This window comes from Calonectris borealis, chromosome 5 (assembly GCF_964195595.1).
Source record: "Calonectris borealis chromosome 5, bCalBor7.hap1.2, whole genome shotgun sequence".
In the NCBI taxonomy this organism is placed as follows: domain Eukaryota; kingdom Metazoa; phylum Chordata; class Aves; order Procellariiformes; family Procellariidae; genus Calonectris; species Calonectris borealis.
The window spans coordinates 43,986,036-44,004,995 of NC_134316.1; the positions used below are offsets into that span (position 1 = coordinate 43,986,036).

The window sequence follows — 18,960 nt, forward strand, 5'->3', positions numbered from 1 at the left end:
CACCTCCATAAAAGTCCTCAGTCTCAGGGTGAAGAATTAGCTTTTGTACAGTCTGAAGGTGAGGCTAAAAATAGAAATAAAGTTTAATTTTCTCTCATGCTGCTGAAATTGTTACATCCTCCAAAAAGGTGCCAATCTAAATAGTAAGCCAAATTAAATGAAGGAGTACTTTTTATAGCCAGAAGACAGGAGCTTGTAAGAACTACATATATTTGTTGCCTGCTGCGCATGCACTTTCCCACCATGATGCAAGCAAGCTCTAAACCCTGATGTCCACAACTTATCAATTACGATTCTTCTGAGGTGAAAATTAACCAGTGCTTAAAAAGGAAAACATTAAAGATCCTTGAAAAAAAACCAAACCCAAAAGTCAGCATAATGCAAAAACTTTTTGGCTGCCTTCCTAGCACCAGGAAAGCAAACTGCATATTCTACATGCTCTTCTTCACAAAAGCATAATTGCAGCAAGAACTTTTATTATTTATTACATTTTGGCATCTTCCAGTTTGGCACTGGCATTTAGTTCTGAATACATCAAGTCAAGGCAAAGTGTTAGCTGTCTACAGTAGTGATATCTTTCTCCTCTTCACATATCTCCTCAGAGGTGGAAGAGCTCTCTCTACAGACAAGGTACTTCACACCTAATATGTTCTCCAAAGTTACTGGCTCCATTTACATTCAGTGGACTTTGCATTAGGTTTTCAGACTTCATTTTTAAAAAAATATTTTGGTAATACCCCATGAACAATTTCAATACCTGACTCAGGCCACAGCGAAGTGGCAACAATAGGTGCTTCACTCCGTTCCCTCTCCCTCATTGCTTGTTCATGACGCTCTTAATCGTTTCTTGGTTAAATCTGTTCCCTGACCTGGTTCATCTCACAGAGGAGTAGTGCAATTCTTTGAGTTGAGATGCTGTACAAACATCCTAGTTTGCACCTTCAGCGTAGAGTGCTAAAAGGCTAAGCTAAGGTGCCTATACGAACTGTATAAGTGAGCTTGGCTTCAAAGGATAAACAAACATGTGTCTGATGGTTTTTCTGTATGCATATTGGAATACACATTAGGGTTGGGTAATAACATTTGTCAGAATACAGGTTAAAGTTGCTGCATAGCCATATTCTGAAATTTTTATGGGCACAGCTTCTAACACTAGAAGTTCTTGAAAATCTACTTACATAGTTTCAGTTCTGCTATTGTATTTCGCCACGCAACACCAGCAATGGGAATACTATAACAAAAAGCTTACAGTCTCAGACAGAAGCATCCCATGGGCAGGAACATTTTTGTCCACAATTCACCATGCAAATTACACCACTGTGGACTTTAAGACTAAGAGATCAACCTTCAAGCTTCTTAAAGGTATCAGGGAGCTATTGTTTTTTGCTGAAATTGGTGGCATCTTGACTTTTACCTCTGGCTAGCTGGTCTCTTACTTTCATTCTGTTTTCCAACTCCCATCTGTATAGTACTGCCTACCAAATGTATAACTCATCACGAATCCAGGCAACTCCCAAACTATATCACTGTGAAATTCAACCAGCACGAAGTTCCCAGTGGAAGTAAAGTCTGCAACCTTCTCTGTCCCACAATAAGGGCCAACTGCAGGTGATGTAGGTCGGCTTCCATCATGTATGAGCAAGTAGTCATAGATGCATCTGTCACTATCTTCCAGCTCAAAGGATAACATTTTGAGAGATATCTGGAGAAAATACAACCAAAGCACTTTGCTTCCAGGTTATATCCTTTTCTCTTACCTTTTATATGTAGCAAGCACAAATAGTCTAAATTCCTTATGTGCAGGCACCATTTTTTATTCTGTGTTTGCACCACATCCTGATCCCATATTGTAATGCAAATTAGTAGCAAATTATTTGCTTAGTTCATCAGCATTTGGATTGGAAGGAGAAGCACTGGACAAAATTGATCTTGTACACTTTAAATTCTTTTCTCTAGAGAAATATAAAAACAGCATCTGTGCAATGTTTCAGTTTTCTCGTGGGAGCTCTTACCTAGGGATTATTCTGAACAAAGTCCACTGGTACAAGCTAAATTCCTAAGTGTTCACATGCATGTGTAAAGGTTTTCCTCTGCTGAACACCTCAGATACCAAGATCCAGCACAAGTTCCTAAACTGGATTTTTGTGCTCAGATTTTTTACTCTGAGAATGTCTGCTCAAAAAGTGACATCACAGCTGTTATTCTCCAAGGCAAAAAAGGATTCCATTAGAGAACACTGATGAAACCCACAAATGAATTTATCTGTGCCTTACCTTGTATCCTACTGGAGAACTAATGACCCAGAAGCATGCTCGGTTTTTGGGGTATTTATTGGGGTAGTTTGGAGAGGTGATGACTCCATGTGAGTCTGTGAAAGTATCTCCGCAATTCACTGAGGAGTAAAGGAGAAAAACAGAGAAAGGCATATTAACAAGAGTATTTGGGCAGTAGAAATGAGCTTGCTTATTGTATTCTTTCTTCAAGCCAGGAAAAAATGTGCTACCATGAAAATCTACTGCTGACATATTTTATTTCTTTGCTTAGTATTTGTATCAGCAGCTGTACTGAAGGAACTAAAAAATTGGCTGCTAAATAACCTTTGGAGGATGGAAAACAGCTGCATCTAAAGCTGTATCTGTCATTACAATTGAGTGTTACCATATTAGCACAGCATTCTAACGGTACTAACTTACTGCACTTTCAGAAAAGAATTAGCTCAAGTATTCAAGATTGCATTATCAACCTAGATCTAATGCTATCTAGAAACAACTCCATCAAGACTAATGCAAACAGAGTAAAAATGATACATTTCTAAGACTTCTTCAATTTATGCTTTAAAAAAAGTTTGCATTTTGACTTGAAATAAGGCAATAACAAGTTATTTGGGCTACTGCCTTCTAACTAAAAGCATGTTGCAGCACCACGGAATTTTATCCAGCAGTCCATAATGCATTTGTATGTTCATGAAACAGATACCCCTCAAGTGACTACAGTAAGCACTATGTTTCACATAACATAACAAAAGCCATTAATTCAGAAAATGTAAGTTACCGAAGGTTAGTATCTCTCCCGTTGCATAAAATGCCACAAAACCTTGAATAACATATTGCCCAGATACTGGCTTTACATCTCATTGGTTGAGATTTCTTGTCGAGGTCTGCAGTCTTTGTGCTCTTTGGCTGCACTGCTCCTATTAGTTACAGTCGTTGCATTGTTTTTATTTAAAGAAATTGTTCTAAAGATGTGAAGAAGCCTAGCAGAGGCTCTCAGAAGAATGAGTGGGTTCTCAGGATTACTAACATGAGACCCATGCAACATCCCCTTTTCTGTTTCCTGCTAACCTTCAGCCCCATCTGAGGGGGGCTTCTAGCCTTCTGCATTAGCAATTGCTATGGAAGTGTAAAGAATAACACAGAAAAAAACTACTCTGGGGTACATATTCAAAATTTTCAGTTCTTCCATACAAATACCATTAATGCTGTTCTCCAAGCTCTGTAAAGGAGTGTCCATACCCCTGTTGTAGGAGGCTCTGAATCCTGTGGCTGTAACGCTCTCATCACTTGCAAACTCTACCAGCATTGTCGATCCAGATGCCACTAAGGAGGGCAGTGGCCCCTTCCCACAGTATTTGTCCAGCAAGACAGGGGAATTCTTGCTGTTTCCGTTGTAAATTTTTATATAGTCGGAAGAACAGTCTGAGGAGGGTTGGAGATCAAAAGCCTCAAACTGCAGGAAAATCTTGAGAAACAGGAAAACAGATGTTGGGTTTAATGCTATACACAGGGAAAGATTCAAACCATCTAATTGTTATGAAGTGAACTAGGACTTCGTATTCATTTTACTATCCATGTATCACTAAAATTTTACTTTCTGTATAAAAAGAACATAGAATTTCACCTAGCTACCCTATTACTAAGCCCAGTGATTGATGTTTGACTATTGCTTGTCTTTAAAAAGCCATCCAATCTTAACTGGATAAAAATCAAGTTAAATAATGCATCTGATAGCCTTAATAAGTCTTATGAAAATTGTTGAGACTGTCTTTTCATTCACTGCATAACAAAATAAATGTCTTGGTCCGTGAAAATGACTCCCAGAGGGTAGTCATAATAATGAAATAATGCTGTGTAGCCTTGACACTGTGGTTCAAACCTTTTTTTCCTAATAAAAGTTACCTTACTTCGACGGATGCGGATCAACCACAGGCAGTTGCTATTGTTCGGGTATGGGGATGGGTAATTGACAGAAGAGAATGAGCCTTTGGACTTAGGCAACACAGAGCTACAGCAATCTGAAGGGAAGAACCAAACAGTGTTGAAGAGAATGAAAACTGCACAAAAATCTTCCAGAAACACCTGACAAGTCTCTCCAACCATTTGCATCAGTCAAGCTTGTAAGAGAGAAATGAATGATAATGCTTACAATTGTGTTGATGTTCCTAGTGTAGAAGTTATTCAAAACCTGCAAGTGAAATAAACTTATCTGCTTCAGCTACTAATGTTTTTTTAAAGACAGTAGGACTTCACTCACATATTTTAGTTTACTAAAAAAGGCCTGGATCTTTCAGGAGCTTCCTTAACCTCAATCACAGGAGTAATTTCAATTACATCAGTACATCAATTCCCATCAGCAAATGTGTGTGTATTCATAAGCGTATGCAAAAATCAAGCTTGAAAACTAGATTCTGTCAAAGCAAAGAGGGTAGTCACTGCGGGAAGACAATACCAGCGAGCACTGAAGTCAAGCTACAGACCTAGTGACTGGTATACAAAGTCTGATCTCGGCTGTCTTTCGTCTTTCCACATGTAGTCTTCATTTATTGCACTATGTGTAACTCCCCAAATTACAAAATAGAAATGTATGACATCTGAACATATGAATTTATGACATTTTTCTCTTGCTTCCTACTTTCCCTGAGAAAACTGGACGTTTTGTCCTTTTTTTTTTAGCCCCTGAGTTCTTCTCCTTTTTTTTTAAATTTAGCCCTTTTCTTCCAAAACATACAGATTTAATTATGAAATTACATAATAATGGTATTGACGTGTGATTCATTCCCAGCCCCACTATCAAGAATAAATACCATTAAATACTTGTTATCACTATCTTTGAGACCATGACAGACACTTAAATTGTAAACTTGTCTTATCTGAAGTTAAGAATTTGGGAGGAACCACTCTCAGCAATGATATCTGTACCTAAATATCCAACTGAAGGAATGTTGATTCCCACTAATTACGGATGTTTATTTAACTAAGTTCTAACGCAGTTCAGAGCAAAATTTGGTACGCTAATATTTAGGCCATGTTAATGTTCCATGCTGTTATGGTGGAAACTAATTGAATAACATCTCAGAAAAGTCAAATACCGTACAAATCAATTAGCCTACGTTCTGGGAGTCGAGGCAAAAACTGTGCATTGCAGGAGCACGTCTGGTGTTTTACCTGTGTTTTATGCGTCTCAGCTGAAGAGTTCCTGCTACAGAGGAATGCTAGGTATTTCTAGACCTTAAGATATCACAGTGATGAGTTAAGAAATGGATGGGGCAAGGAAGCAGATAACTGTACAAAAAGCCTGGGGAACTCCCATCAACGAGATGTTCTGATCTAAATGGCCTGTTCTGATCTGTTCTGGCCTAAACTTACAGCCATACTTACAGCCATACTTACAGCCAGTAAGTATACTTACAGTTCTGGCCATACTTACAGCCCTGCAGTCATTTTCTAAGGGAAAGAAATCACAAACCTGCTGGTAATACTGATGCACATGACTAAGCTATAATCATGGCTGAGGATAACTTACATGTTTTGCAAGCTTCAGAGCTTTCCTGAAATGAGAAGTTGACAGAGGTAGCAACCATGATTTCTCTGATAGGTTTTGCTTATGTCAAAGAGCAGGGACTAGGTGAGGATAACTCAGAATATCAGTGAATTGCTGACAGTAAGTTGTCCTTTCCAAGAAGCAGTAGCTTGGCACAGGGACAGGTTTCCACACACATACCAGCCCTCTTGTAGGGTGAGGGAGAGATGAAAGGATTGTGGGCTGAGTTCCTTTGGGGGATGTCTGACAGTGCCTACAGACATCAGCTATATAAGGATTCACATGCCTTCTATCTACAGCACTTACTGCACTTGTAGAGCTTGTTGATTTTAGCTACATCCAAGTTACTCAGCCCTTCTCTCTGCCCAATGGGTATAGAGGGGTCAGGAACTGGTACAATAGTTGGTTTCCCTGGAGTGCTGGAAAAATCATACCTGTAGAAATAAGGAAATCATATTTCTAGATCACTTCTCTTAAACAGTGAAGTTCTCTAACTGCATAATCATATGCATGTACCACATGCACAGAATTTCAATGGAAAAGGGGCAAGAAGCTTCTCAGTGACCAGTCAGTCTTCTCTGAAGAGGACCAGCATGGCAACCATTTTGTGTGCAGCAGCTGAAAGCAAGAAACAAGAAAAAGCTGCGCTGTCCTGAGCGAGTAAAGCTTTTGCCAATGTCCTGGCAAAATGAATTGAATCCCACCTTCATGGTTCCAGAGGCAGAGGAACAGTAGTAGTTCTGTCTCAGTTACTAATTGTTTATTTGCTATCTGCAATTTCCTGCCTCCTGCTAGACAAGTTTTATTTCGTGGTTTTGTTCGGAAGTTGTTACTTGCTATTGGAAATAAAGGAGAAAGTACATGATACAAGCTTGTACATTGTGGACTAAAACGCAACCTTAGACAGTGTTCCCAGATGAATATGAGGCAGCACACATCATCTTAATGATATAAAAAAATTCCATCTTTCTTGTCTCTGTACCTAAATAGTTGTCGATGATAAGCTGTTACTACGTTAATGAAATCATTCAGATTTCAGAACTGTTTTAGATCAGTGACTCAGTAGAGTTAGACTTTGGACCATAGCCATGTCAAAGGCCTCTAGCAAGAGACAGGAGTACAGTGAAAGAAAACATTGTCCTAATTTTTTCTTCTACCCATCAGCTCTGTTTTCCAGGAATCCTGCTGACAAAGGAAGTATGCTCACCCTTAATTATGTCCATTCACTCAATTTTAAGTGAACAGCAAAAGTAATTTCCTTCACAGAGCAATTCCTTTTTCCTAGATCTGAGCAGGAAATCTGAAGGCTGTTTGTTCCTTTGAAAAGACATCTCAGAAAACAACTTACGCGCCATAGTGCATCACTGAAGAGTAGTCATAGGGAAGGCCCAGATTTTTGGAATTCACTTTTCCAAAGTTCCCTTGTTCCCCTGTAAGGTAGGAAAGCAACATTTCAGTCAGAACAATTATTGCTGCTCAAAGAGTACGCTACCTGCTGTCATAATCCTAAGAGTAACTTAGGATATAAATACTTGTTTTCATGAGATCTTGGATCTATCAAAAGCACCAGAGCCTTTTGAATCCCATGGAAACCCATTTTCACTCAGTCTAGTAGGTTTCATAATATAAACTGAATCAAATAAGTAAAAATTTTTATATAATCAATGAATCCGTTCCACTCTTCAAGTAAAGGTATTCATCTGTCCATCTTCATTAGGGTGTTTCCAAATATATTTCAGTGCATTATCTTGAACATTATAAGCATCCAACCTATGTCCCCAAAGCTGCATCCATACCTTGAGAGGGAAATCTGCCTGACCACCTAGATCAAAAATTCAGAGGTACATGTGGGTGACCTATCTTGCTGAATCCTTCCACCAAAGGGTCATAAGACCACAAAAAAAAGAGATACACAGTTTGCCTGTTACTTGCACCAAAGGACATGTTATCAGCCATGTTCTGGCTTTGTTTCTGGTCAAATCCATCAGCAGTGACTACAGGGCACTCAGTAAGATCAGCCAGAAACATTCAATCTGCATATAGCTGCTGATACAGCCCCCCTCATCATAGTGGCTGAGCATCTCATCACTTTTCATCTGTTTAGCCTTAAAAAGCCCACAGGAGGTAAGAAAGCATTACACTGATACAAGACCCAGAGACACAGACTGGAATTCATGTCACCTAGCTTTACTTCTCTAAGTTAGGCACTGAAGCTATTCATCAAGGCTCCCAGGATAGTCGGAGGAGAAGGAGAGAGGGAGAGAGAGAGAGACAGACACAGCTGGAGGGGGTTTCATCTGAAGGCCCCTATTTCTATTGACTGGAGAGCATGAATACGAATTGCACCCTGGGTCTCTTGTTCATGGTAAGACAGGCAAGCAAGCAATGTCAGAGCAGAGAGCTGAATGCAGTCAGCCTGGCCTTGAAGCTAATGCCCTAACCACTGAGAACTCCTCTCCAGTTCAACATCTGTACCTTCATTATTGTAACTAGTGGTTTGTAAACCACAAACCATCTGGACAAGAGTTCAGCGTTGGACGCTTGTCAGAAAAATCTCTGGAGTTTGCACAACTTGGCTGGCAGGCTTGCAATCAGAGCCAGTCTCTTCCAGTAATGTCCTTCAGCACTGGTCCCAGTGAGGGCTAGGAAATGCAAAGAGAAGCTTCAAAATCCTGAATTATAGAAAGTTTGGGGATAAACATGACTTTGGAGCTTTTCATAGCTCAAAAACTGAGTTAAGGCTCAAACTGGTTCTCAGCAGCATTGGCTGTCCTGACTCTGTTAGGTTTTTATCTCAGTTCCTCTTATCTGCTATACTGACTTCAGAAAAAATTATCAGCAAGTGCACAGCTTCTTTTGAGGTGATGAACAGAGAACACAGTTCAAATGCAGTGAAACATTTAAGCATATGGCTACTGTTTGGCACATAAATGCTTTGCTGAACTAGTTTGCTAAAAAAGAAAAAGTAACAGCAGCCTGGCTGGACAGAGGCACTGCCAGAAAACTAGTATCTGCCTCATCATATGCCAGAGAGATTTGGCTGTCTAGACCTGCACACGTGTGGGGACTTAACCCATCTTTTCCACTCTAAAAAAAAACCCCTACCTCTCCCAGAACATAAGCGTAATGACTCAGAAGAGCTGAAAAGGAAGCTTTGGCTGAAGACTCCAAATACACTTTTTTTCCCCAAAAGTTCGGGAAAAACAATCTGAGTTTCAAGTAGCTAAGTGGACAGCAACCGATCAGGCTGCATTTTGTCAAAACAAAGAAGCAGGATGGCTTCCAAGGTGAATCGCTGGATAAAAACAAAATCCAGCAAACATCCACAGTACCGCAGTCCTGGCAAGAGAGAAACAGCTTGTGTGGGAGAGCTGGGAAGCTGCAAAAGGTCTTGAGGTCTAGTTCTGCACCGCTGAGGTCAGGGGGAGCTCTGCCATCAGCACTGTTAACAGCAGCATGTTTTTACAGGAGATGTACACTAACAGTCTTCCTGAACATAGCTGTGTTTCTTCCTTTCCTTTTCCCTGCATAACTTTACATTTTTTCCCTACAGTGTTTGTGCTGCACACACTCTGCATTCTAACTCCCTTGTCACGCCAATCTTCTCAGCCTCCACTCCTGGTGAATGCAGTTAAAACGCTGAAGATATACCCCATCTCCTTTTGTATAGTCTTGTCTTCTTCACTCTCCCCCCTCTTTCATCCTTTCATGATACTGTGCCTGAATCAGATCTTGGTTACATCTGTATCCTTTAGGAATTATGACATCTGAACCTGTGGCCTTCCCCCTGCAAAACTAGTGTAAGATTTTATGTGTGTCTAGTATCTTTGATATAACTTCATGTTTTCAACTCCTCTTTCCTAGCACACCCTTGTCGTACAATGGCAAACAATTCATAGCAAAACACCTTAACACTAGAGCTGAAACCTCAATAAAGAGCAGCACAAATGGAATTTACTTAGGATATCATGGGAATAGCTGAAAAAAGTTTGGAGAACAGTGTGTTAGGAATTTGCAATAAAAACAATCAAGTTCCATCTGGAGAAAAAGACATATATTTTCAGCTGTGCATGACATTGAAGAGTTGAATATCTTATTTGTTGAAGAGACTTATTAGAATTGGGTATTCAATTGTCCAGCCTCATTTACTATTATTTCCTATAATGAACTAAGTACATTATTATCTTTTTACAATTGTTGTGGGTTGTCCAGCTCTCTCATAGCTGTCATACAAATAATTCCTTGCATCCTTTCTTCCCCTACTTTCCTTCTATGTACCACTTTCTCGCTTTCCTGGGGACCTCCTACCATTCTCTCTACCCTACCCTCCCCAGAGCCTGGAGCTCTGTATATGCTCCCATGTTCCCAGCACACAGATCAAACTATGCCCAAACTATTCATCCTGCATTCCTTTCCCTAAATAACATTCATTTGTTTTCCCCCTACAGATTTACCAGTCCTGATTGCTCCCCATTGCTCCTTCTTTTCATGGCAGCGTATATTATTCTCTCCTCAAGGAGGATTGCAGTCCTTCCTCTCACATCACGCCAGGTCCCCGAATTTTGCACATGCTAGTCGTTGCACGTGCTTCCATTCTCTCCACATTGCATCCCTTGTTCATCTACATTTTAGGCTATGTGCATTTCACTCCCTGCCAGTGCCAAGATGCCTACCTGCTGCCTTCCCTATTTCCATGGCTTCCTCTGAGATAGAGTTGCTGTGCGATTCCCCACCATGATGTCTGAATATTGTGTTTCTCCCTGCCTCAGCTAAAAGTCCCATAGTCTTGCCTCCTGGCCAAGTCTTTGCTATGACAGTTTGCTTTCCTGATGATCTTGGTATTTTGGATATAAGGTGAGTCTGGGCTTAAGATGGCAATCAAAATAAGAACGTAGAGCTACTTTTAGGCTGCATCTGCCTTGGAGGACCACACTAATGTAGGTGTAGCCACATAAATTCCCCTCATGCAAACACTGAAAGAGAAATTCCATCACACTGAATGTGCTGCTGCTGCAATTCAGCCAGCATTAATCATGATTCTTATTTGCATTGCTGTTCACAGAAGAAACATTCTCCTTTATCTGAAAGTACATGTTTTGTCTTAAGATTTAGTAGACATACCTGCCACAATGTGTTCCCACATAATCTTGACAAACCTGTCCCGATCACTCCGTGCCTGTTCATGGATGAAACCCAGCGCGTGGTTCATTTCATGCTGAATTGCTCCTTTATCCATGCAACCATTTTTCACCAGGCCTACTGCTTGACGTCCTCCAATTTTTCCAAAGTAAGACCAGCAGCTAAGAATAGGCAATCAATAACCAAAATGATCACATTCAGCAAATACAAAGAAATAGATGTACTGATTATGCCACCAAGTCCTCCAGATGTGCAGCCACAGAAGGGGACATGCAAATAGTCACTGGCATGAGATACCTATGCTTCCGAAAGCTGCCAAACTACATCGGGGAGAAATAAAGCCTTTGTGATGAGTATGGCAAATTTTAAAACAGTAAAGGCTATATCAAACTAAGATGAAGCAGTTTAAGTAGTTAAGCAAAGAACCTGAAACAATTATACTTCCCTAAATTTTTACAACAATTAAGGAAAATATCTCATTTTCAATTATACCCCATTGTCTTTAAGTCCACACTCACATTTATTCTTGCAGCCTATTAATTGATGTAACCACCAGTATATCTAAAGAAAAATGAAAAATTGCACCTGCTGTCTGAATCTTGACTCCTAGGATAAAAAAGGGCAATTACTTAAATCCAGATCAAAACAGAAACGAAGCTGAAAGACCTTTTGAGTGCTTCCACTCCCAGGAGACAGGGAGCTTACCTCTGCCCACGTTCAACATACACGTAGTCTGTTTCTGTAGTGCGATTTACAAACTGCACACAGGTCAGCGTAGAGATCTCTTGCAGAGCATCAGCAATCCAAGACCTCTCTGTCACAGCTAGAAAGAGAAAGGAGCCAGGAAAAATCTTCCTTGGTTAATCAAAACCAAGGTGCATTGGTGGGGTGCATTCCTTTAAAACTTCACAGCACTCGTTAGCTTTTTATCATACAAGTATAATAAAAAAAGGGCACAAAGCCTTGAGAGATCTTCAAGTTGATTGGACTTTTAAGGGGAAATGTAAGAATTATAGCTGGCCTTTATGCATATTCTATAGGAGACAGCTGATGGAAAGCAAGACTGGCATTGCTTCTTCCATGAGATAGAACGGAAAAAATGAAACAGTTTCAGATACAAATAATTGGATTAAAGTATCCCAAATGAGCCATCTGACTGTAGCTAAGCACCAAAAACCTATTTTGTTTATCAGAGATAACAAATGTCAGCCACACACCCCTTGGAATAACTTGAGACAGCCAGCGTTCAGAGGCTCTGAAGATCACAGTGTTTCTATTCAGGTACCAAATAAAGATTGGAGTGTTTATCTACTTCTGAACATTTTGGTCTAATTTGGCTTCCTCAGTTATGAATCACGTACAACTGCTTTGTAGCTCAATTTCCTCATCTTTAAAGTTTGGAGAGAGGGAGGTAGATGGAATAACCCTCACCTAACCACACGAGTATATGCTGCAGTTCTGGAAGCACATGGGCAGAGGAGCAGCCTAGATAACGCAAAGACTGGGCTTTCCTCAGCTTAAATGATAACAAAGATTCCTTTTCCCCAGGAACGGGAATCAGGCACAAGCTGTATTTCACTTCCATGCCATTTTTTCTCTCAAGGTAAAATCTTTTAAGAGGGGTCTGTATGGAAGCCTCAGACCCCAGAAGCCTCAGCAGGGCAGAGATGGAAGACCTGCACAGCCCATATGAAGTCTTCTGGAACAAAATTTTCTAGATTAAGGCATCGGTCCTGCAGCCTTTTGCACAGGACAGAGCTATTCACTGACTAGAGGGAAGTAATAAGGGAAAAAATACCTCCAAGGATTTTTCCTCCATCTTTGCCTCTACAGGATTTCTAGTGTGGGAATATTTCTATGAGAGATTTGGAAAAAAATTATAGTGTTCAAAAAAGCGCTCCTAATGGTAATTTTGACAAAAATACATTCATCACGTGAACAAATTCTATTTCTTCTTCTGTACCTGCTAAATACCAAAATGCATTGTAGCTAGCAGGAATGAGCTAATATTTGTAAATAAAATTAGCTGGTATTTATATAACAACTACTGCCCAAGTAACCACATATTTTAGTGTCTATAACTGAAATGTTTGGAGCATTAGCCAAACTACCATAAGGCTAACAGATTAGCAAAAGAACCATGTCAATAGATTCTCATTTGGACAAAGATTGCTTTTGGTGCATGCTACAGAAACATAAAATAACAGAGAGTACAGGGACCAGAAGATCAATGCTAACTATATAGCATCCATTTCCATACACTCACAGAAATCAGAAGAGATGTTAATTGGAACCTTGACTAGTCCATCTTGTGACTTGGGCCATAAACAACTCTCACAGTTAATTGCACTGCGTCGTCCTCTTCTCAAGAGGATGTCTCCTTCATACACAGCTATTTCACTACCTGGCAGATGAAGGAAATAAAGAACATATAAGGCACTGAGAATGCAAATAGATGTGCAAAAGGGAGATGAGAGCTTTTGTACCTTCGGAAATTTCTTTCACTGAAGTTCATTTCCCAATAATATGAAAAAGGATTAGTAAATTAAGACTGAGTGAATCTAGCATTCACAATATGCTAAGACTGGTTAGGTCTGCCTTGCTTCCTGGATAGAAAAGATTAATATTAATATAGATGTCATAGTGCAGCTGTAATCAAAGTCACAACTAAATATATTTTAGCTTAAGAAGCTTTGGGAGCCTTCAGACTGGAAGGCTAATTATTATAAGTCATCGTTCTCTTCATTAGAGCTTGTAGAATTAAAGAAAAATCATAACTGACCTCTGTAAAAACGGGATGAATCATACAAAAGAAATTTTTGTTTTTATCATGCATATTGAATGCATGCAAGCTATTAATTTCTGGGTTAACTGTTAATTTGACATAAGACAGAGTGACATGCTCCTCAGTTCTGACTCCAAAATACTTGGAATACATTTCTCACAGACAAGAGCTATTGGTAATTATGCCAAAAATGTACAATAGTACATCTTGGGTACAGCAGACAGGGAAGTGTCTTATATCACACAGGAAAGAAATCAAAGTGAAAACTATTCTGATTTGCTGAGGCTACATATGGAAAAGAACATTCCATGTAGCAATTGCTCAGTAAGTCTTCTTAATCTCTTTATCACGACAGCATAAATAATCACACTGAATGTGACTTTAAAACACATCTGAATTCTGTGAATTTTTTTCCACCAATGCTGGAAAATATTTCAAAGAGAAAAATATACCAGATAATGAGAATGAGATATAGAGAAGCAGCCCCACCAAAATCTACAGTTATTTATATAATAATTACAATCAAACTCACCTAAGTCATTGTTTCTTGTAGCTATCTGAAAAAAAAAAAATCTTTTAATACATGCTTATCTCCATAGCAGAAAACTTCTATCATGTAGAATCACAGCAGTAAAAGTTTGTAATTAATTTTAGATAGTCAGAGCAACTCAGCAGCAGCAATGTAAATTCTAAACACCTGAGAGCAGGGACACACCCGGACAGGTTTACTTAGTGCAAAGCTATAGAGAAATGCTAGATGAGTTGGCAGAAGAAAGTACTTCATCTTCAAGTTTCCAAGATGATCTTTTCTGCTCTGCAGCTCAGTTCTCAAAGCTGCAGTTAGTTTACTTGGGGCAAGTTTTATGGGAAAGCTGCTGCTGTTGTTAACAAGTGTAACAAAATTAGATAACAAGAAGTATTTTCACAAAACAAACAAGCTGCAGGACCTCCCAAGAGAATTTCCAGGCTCTCATTTCTTATTTATCTTCAGAAAACAGAGGAAGTGGAGCAATAGAAAAGAAAATCCAGCAACCTTAAAGTGACTCATCTTTAATTCTAAGAGCTGCTGAAGGTCCCCTCACTGCTGACCAGGTAGCAGTCTGTTTACAGCAAAACTCAATGTCAAGGAACTCTTTGATCCATCCACACTTGACTACCTGTCCTAGAAACTCCTTAGCTTGCTGCCAGGAGCCACGCCGCTCCGCAGAGCCCATCTGTCAGCCTGCCCACTCTGTGTACAGCTCTCGGCCAGGCAATGCTGGCCGGGAGCACTGGAAATCTGTTGGAGCCAGAGATGAATCTGATTGTTGGTTGAAATTGTTTTTCCAATACCATCTCTTGCAATAAAAACATCACTGGCAGTAATTGTGTGTCTTTCTGGAGTCTACAAGTAAATAAAACCACCAGCTCCCAGAGTTCTGGCTTCCCACCTTCTGGGAAGCCCTCCTTCCTTTGATGTCCATGAATAGAAACAAGCCTAGAAAGGCAGGCTGACTCCTAGAAAACCCACACTGTAAGAGTAAGCCACACAATGGGAATATTCAGGTTGAAGCCACATGAACACCACAATAGGCAGGCAGATGTTCCTTTCTCCTCCCAGCTTCAGCCCCTGCACAAATACCTAAGTGCTATAGAAAATCCTAAGGAATTGCTGCATCAGATCTTTAAGAAACAAGCAAGAAAACCGTTGGAATTGCCTGCAAAAGCAAAATTCAGAGGAATTTATGTGGTTCACAGCAGATTGAGATGGCAGAGGGTGCCTTTCCAGATAGATGTATAGGCTGGTCCTTTGTTTTTAAGGAGTACTTTGCCAGGAAAATTTTAGCTGGTATTACCTAAAGCTTTGCTACTAGTATTTTCATTTTACCTTACTAATAGTTTGTTCCTAAACTTTCTAAAATTTCCACATTTCTGTGACTTCCACAATTCATCTACAGTTATAATTTCCATGTAGATTATACTGCAATAACTGCAGGGTGCAGGCATAGAGGACCCCTTTTGCTTTGGCTGATAAGAGGATGAAGTTCTGAAGTCCTCATTAGTTTGTTACACCGATAACCAGAGGTCCTCCCGTTCAGTTCCGAGCAACCCCCACGTCTATTTAAGATTAGATTCAAAAGAGAGACAGAGGGAGTCACAGGAGCACGTTTCTGCTGCTACACATCACAAAATGACAGGGGAGAGAGCAGAAGCTATTAGACAATAAAAGCAAGAGAACAAGACCAGATCACTGTGCAGAGCCTGGAGCTGGGTGACTCCAGACGTGCAGCAAGGAGGGATGGAAGGGCCCTCTGAAGTTCTGCCATGCAGATTTGCACATCCATTCCATGGAAGGCTGTAATACTTTACCGACTCCAGCTGCAGACCACAGACCAGAGTAACCCTTGAGTCAGGAGATTTATGCCATGGTTTAATTCATTTTCCTGACTGCCAGAAAGAATTGGGTATTTTTCAAGGCTAATTAATAGACCAAAGTCTCATATCACCTGATAACACATGATCGGAAGTTGTCTCCTAGATGCAGATTTCCTTTTTGATGCTGCTTGTCTACATTGTCTGCTTCGATATTCTAGTGGAATAATGTTCAGGTCTCGGTCTCATTATCTATCCAAATAATTTGATTACACAGCTGTAACTTGCATTCTTTCTCCTGTACGCCTTTTCTTACACTGTCTTTTGACATTTCTCATTCTTAGCCACACTGTCCTTGATCTGCCAGATATTTTATCCCTGCTGTTCGTTAGTAGTTTTAATATGATGTTTACCACATTCTTAGTGATGCTTACTTAGTTCCACCTTCATTCCACAGCAGAGAATGAGCGCTTCTTTCACCATGTAAGTCTCTCTCGGCATAATATTAAATGACAAAGTTAGAAAAACCAAACACCTGTTGGTGTTTAAGTATAGTTTTTTCCTAGCTCTGTATCAGTAATGGGTATCATCAGAAGCAACAGGAATAGTAAGTCCAATGACCTTTCTGTAACGAGAAAGTACAGAGGGCACTTTCCCTGGCTAAAGCATTAGAGTATATGAACCTCAAAGGAAACAAAATTCAGGAGAGTGAAAGACCACATGGTTGTCTAAGGACCCAGTGAAAAATCACTGTAAGGCTCAGTTTCTCACCTAATCGCACCAAAGGTTATGCAGACAATTGCTGGTGAACAAGCAGTTGGCTTAACTAAGCTGCGTGTCCTCCTTAAGAAGCTTATTACTTTTCAGGAGGCTTCACGGTATCTGTGTATGTTTAAACAGGTCAATTGTTCATACTGCATTAACAGTCCTAATTTTTTATTTAAGTCACAATCATAGAAAGTATTGCCCTTACTAGATGACAATTCTTTTTAAACCTGTTTTGTGTGACGCTGCACTTGGACAGAAATCAGATTCTGCTGAAGAGCATTTTAAAATAACTTTCTATGCATTAAATGAAACTATTATACAATAACAGTTAGATAATAAAAACATGCACAAAACTTCATTGGTGTTTAAAATTATGTTATTAAACAGTTATCTGTTTACAGATACTGCATCCTTCAGGATGCTAGGATTAGTGAAAGCATGCATTCATGCCTCATTATTTACTGATTGGGAGAAGAAAATGAGCTTTCCTACTTTTCAGTTGCCAGTTAGTTAATCAGTTTAGAGTAATTAAATCATTGACCTTGATCAAGGGCAATAAAAATGTTTTGGCTTTTGTAGAAAAGGTCACAATCATGAAACTAAGATTTTGTAAATCTGATCCCTGGTGCCTAGTCCTTACTTTGTCCCAGTTACCAGCCAGCAAAAGCAAACCTCTCATAGAAAAGGTTACTATCGAGCATAGTATATGGTTGGTACATAAACACTTGAATGCTAGTTTTAACATAATTAGTCAATTTTAGTGTAGGTTGGAGTATTTTATGCCATAGCATATATTGACATATTTCCACATTTTAGGTACATTTTTATTTAAATGAAAGATCTAGTCTTTAAGAGAAAAAAAACTCCAGTGTAAATACTAACTGAGAGGTGTTGAAATCAGTTTGAAACCAATGCGTGTTTGGACTCTGTTCCTCCTAAACCACTCCTGCAGCAGTGTGATCTCTGCTGTTTTACCACCATTTATCTTTTACCTTTCCAGTGTCAGAATGATACCATAATGTTAGAAAGAAGAGCCACAAGTCCAAAGACTCTGCACTGGAGATAACTACAGGTGTCAGTGAGCCTTAACCTGAGATGATGGCTAAAGACAAGAATCAGTTGATACTTCTCCAGCTAACTTGGTTTTATCTGGTTGCAGTAGCTGTAGGCTGAAGAGAACTTTGCTGTAGTTTTTGAAATTGATGCATGGGGAAGGTTGGGTTCCTGGAGATAAGCTACAAAGGTTGGTTTCAGTATTTGAGTATCTAAGTACCCAAGGGCTGAGTCAGATGGGACTGGCTAGTCTATAGCTTTCCTGGTTCTGATAAAATCTGATCTGCAACCAGCGTCCAACAGCAAACATCACCCTAATGCTTTGTTTTATTCAGAAGTCCTGATCTAATGCTGCTCTCTAGTGGTTTGCCATTCGTGCAAGTGGGACATGTTTCCAGAAAGTCAGGAACTCCCCATCGCCACTCAAGCCTGTTCACTCTTTGATCCCTGTCTGCGCCGTACCAAACAGTAGCTGCTTCCTGCAGAAAATGCTTGCAAGCATGCAGTCTGTCCTGTAATCTGTGCTGATACATCAGTTTTAGCCCAAACCATCTCAAAACTTTGTTTTAGCATCTGCAGCTTGTTACTTCACTATTCACCTTCTCCAGATACTTATAGATTATACATACAGATGCCACAATGGATTTCTGAGGTGCTCTGATCGCCCATTAGGAAAATGAGCCATTTACCTGCACTATTTTCCCTAACGGACTTTTAAATCTTAATATTTATTTTATTGATGAGTCCTCCTGAAAGCTTTTGGAAAGCTTATACTATGGAACCCAAATACTCTTCTGGCTCTACAACATAGGTCATTCCCCATTCCCTGGTTTGCCTTGAAAGAGAACCAAGGCAAATTGGCCAAAGGGGAGCAGCAAGAAAAGGGCTGCTCCATAAGGGAGGCTCCCTAGGAGCTGTGACTACAGCCCAGTCTCACCATACCTCAGCGCAGCAGGGGAGGCAGATGGCACAGCCTCTTGACAAGGCGTTGAGTCACATCTAGAAGCCAAAAGCAGAGAGAAGACTAAAGACGAGGATACAACATA

General features: G+C 39.9%; 2 protein-coding genes across 2 annotated transcripts in view; one reads left to right on the plus strand and one right to left on the minus strand.

Annotated features, from left to right (window-relative positions):
• Positions 1 to 18,960, plus strand: part of LOC142083085 (transmembrane protein 263-like) — a 242,692-nt gene that overhangs the window by 4,208 nt on the left and 219,524 nt on the right. The window contains exon 3 of the transcript XR_012673955.1: positions 4,172 to 4,259. The gene's annotated coding sequence lies outside the window, so the exon portion shown is untranslated. Of the gene's footprint in view, positions 1 to 4,171 lie in introns of the transcript that reaches the window.
• LOC142083086 (astacin-like metalloendopeptidase) lies at positions 1,435 to 14,601 on the minus strand. The gene is made up of 11 exons (XM_075152174.1): positions 14,457 to 14,601; positions 14,274 to 14,298; positions 13,223 to 13,360; positions 11,662 to 11,779; positions 10,939 to 11,117; positions 7,166 to 7,247; positions 6,124 to 6,251; positions 4,176 to 4,291; positions 3,513 to 3,738; positions 2,274 to 2,392; positions 1,435 to 1,702 (listed from the first exon to the last, which is right to left on the minus strand). The coding sequence occupies exons 1-11, from the start codon at positions 14,523 to 14,525 to the stop codon at positions 1,439 to 1,441; spliced, it is 1,464 nt and encodes a 487-aa protein (XP_075008275.1). The 5' UTR covers positions 14,526 to 14,601; the 3' UTR covers positions 1,435 to 1,438.